This window comes from Etheostoma spectabile, chromosome 13 (assembly GCF_008692095.1).
Source record: "Etheostoma spectabile isolate EspeVRDwgs_2016 chromosome 13, UIUC_Espe_1.0, whole genome shotgun sequence".
Taxonomy (NCBI): Eukaryota; Metazoa; Chordata; class Actinopteri; order Perciformes; family Percidae; genus Etheostoma; species Etheostoma spectabile.
Window position 1 is genome coordinate 22,785,363 of NC_045745.1, and position 890 is coordinate 22,786,252.

At 46.0% G+C, this 890-nt stretch overlaps 1 protein-coding gene across 6 annotated transcripts in view; it reads right to left on the reverse strand.

Moving 5' to 3' along the window:
- Nucleotides 1-890, reverse strand: part of trim3b (tripartite motif containing 3b) — a 32,918-nt gene that overhangs the window by 6,720 nt on the left and 25,308 nt on the right. For all 6 annotated transcript variants that reach the window (XM_032533467.1, XM_032533466.1, XM_032533469.1 and 3 more), the window contains exons 6-7: nucleotides 676-856; nucleotides 331-432 (exon numbers count right to left, since the gene is read on the reverse strand). In XM_032533467.1, the coding sequence (XP_032389358.1) occupies nucleotides 331-432; nucleotides 676-856 (283 nt within the window). The remainder of the gene's footprint in view (nucleotides 1-330; nucleotides 433-675; nucleotides 857-890) is intronic.

Consider the following 890-nt stretch of genomic DNA (forward strand, 5'->3'; position numbering starts at 1 on the left):
TGTGTGTGTGTGTGTGTGTGTGTGTGTGTGGTATGGGGGTGTGTCTAACTGCGAGTCAATCACTGCTAAGGCACACACAGACACAGATTCATTCTCCCACGTGGGGGGAATGGTTTAGGAGACCTTTTGGGGCTTTAGCAGAAAAGGGGGCAGGGACTGAGAAGTTATCAAATTAAAATTATTTGGCTAAATCCTGGATCTTCACAAACCTTCCTACAGCATGAAACGCAAAACTCACATCCTGCTACACAACTGCAACAAAGTTAATTCCCATCTGAGTTGTAACCTGTTTGTTAGCCTGCTTGAACAAATTACAATCTGCCGGCTCACCTCAGTAGCACTCCCATGGCTAAGAGCCTGCTCAGTAAAGCTGCAACTGCTCTGGATGTGTTCCTTCCCCTGGAGAAGAGATGAAAGCTGGGCCTGCAGGACCTGAACTCAGGTACATGGAAGTTAAGGAAAAAAGGGACATAAAAGAGTAAGAAAAAGAGGAGAGACGAAGAGTGAAAACAAAGTATGTTGACAGGAATGTGGGAGATTTAGCAAATCATGCTCAACTACTTGTTTGTAAAATGCCTGTGTGCGTTTGTGCTTCTAACAACGAGCGTGCAAAGATGCAAGTACACCTTGGTGAGTGCATGGACTATTTATGTGAATGTCTGAAACCTAACTAACCTTCTGCTTTGTGCTGCAGATGTTCTCCAGGTCTGTGATGAGGGCCGTCTTGCGCTGATGCAGCGCCCGTTCCAGCTCTTCAAACGTACTGGTAATCTCTGCCACCGCCTTGTTCTTCCCTTCATTCAGCTGGCGGGAGATCTCACTCACCAGCTCAATGGATGTTGTTAGCTGTGGGAGCCTGCAAGATGTCACATTGTGATTTAAAAAAAAAA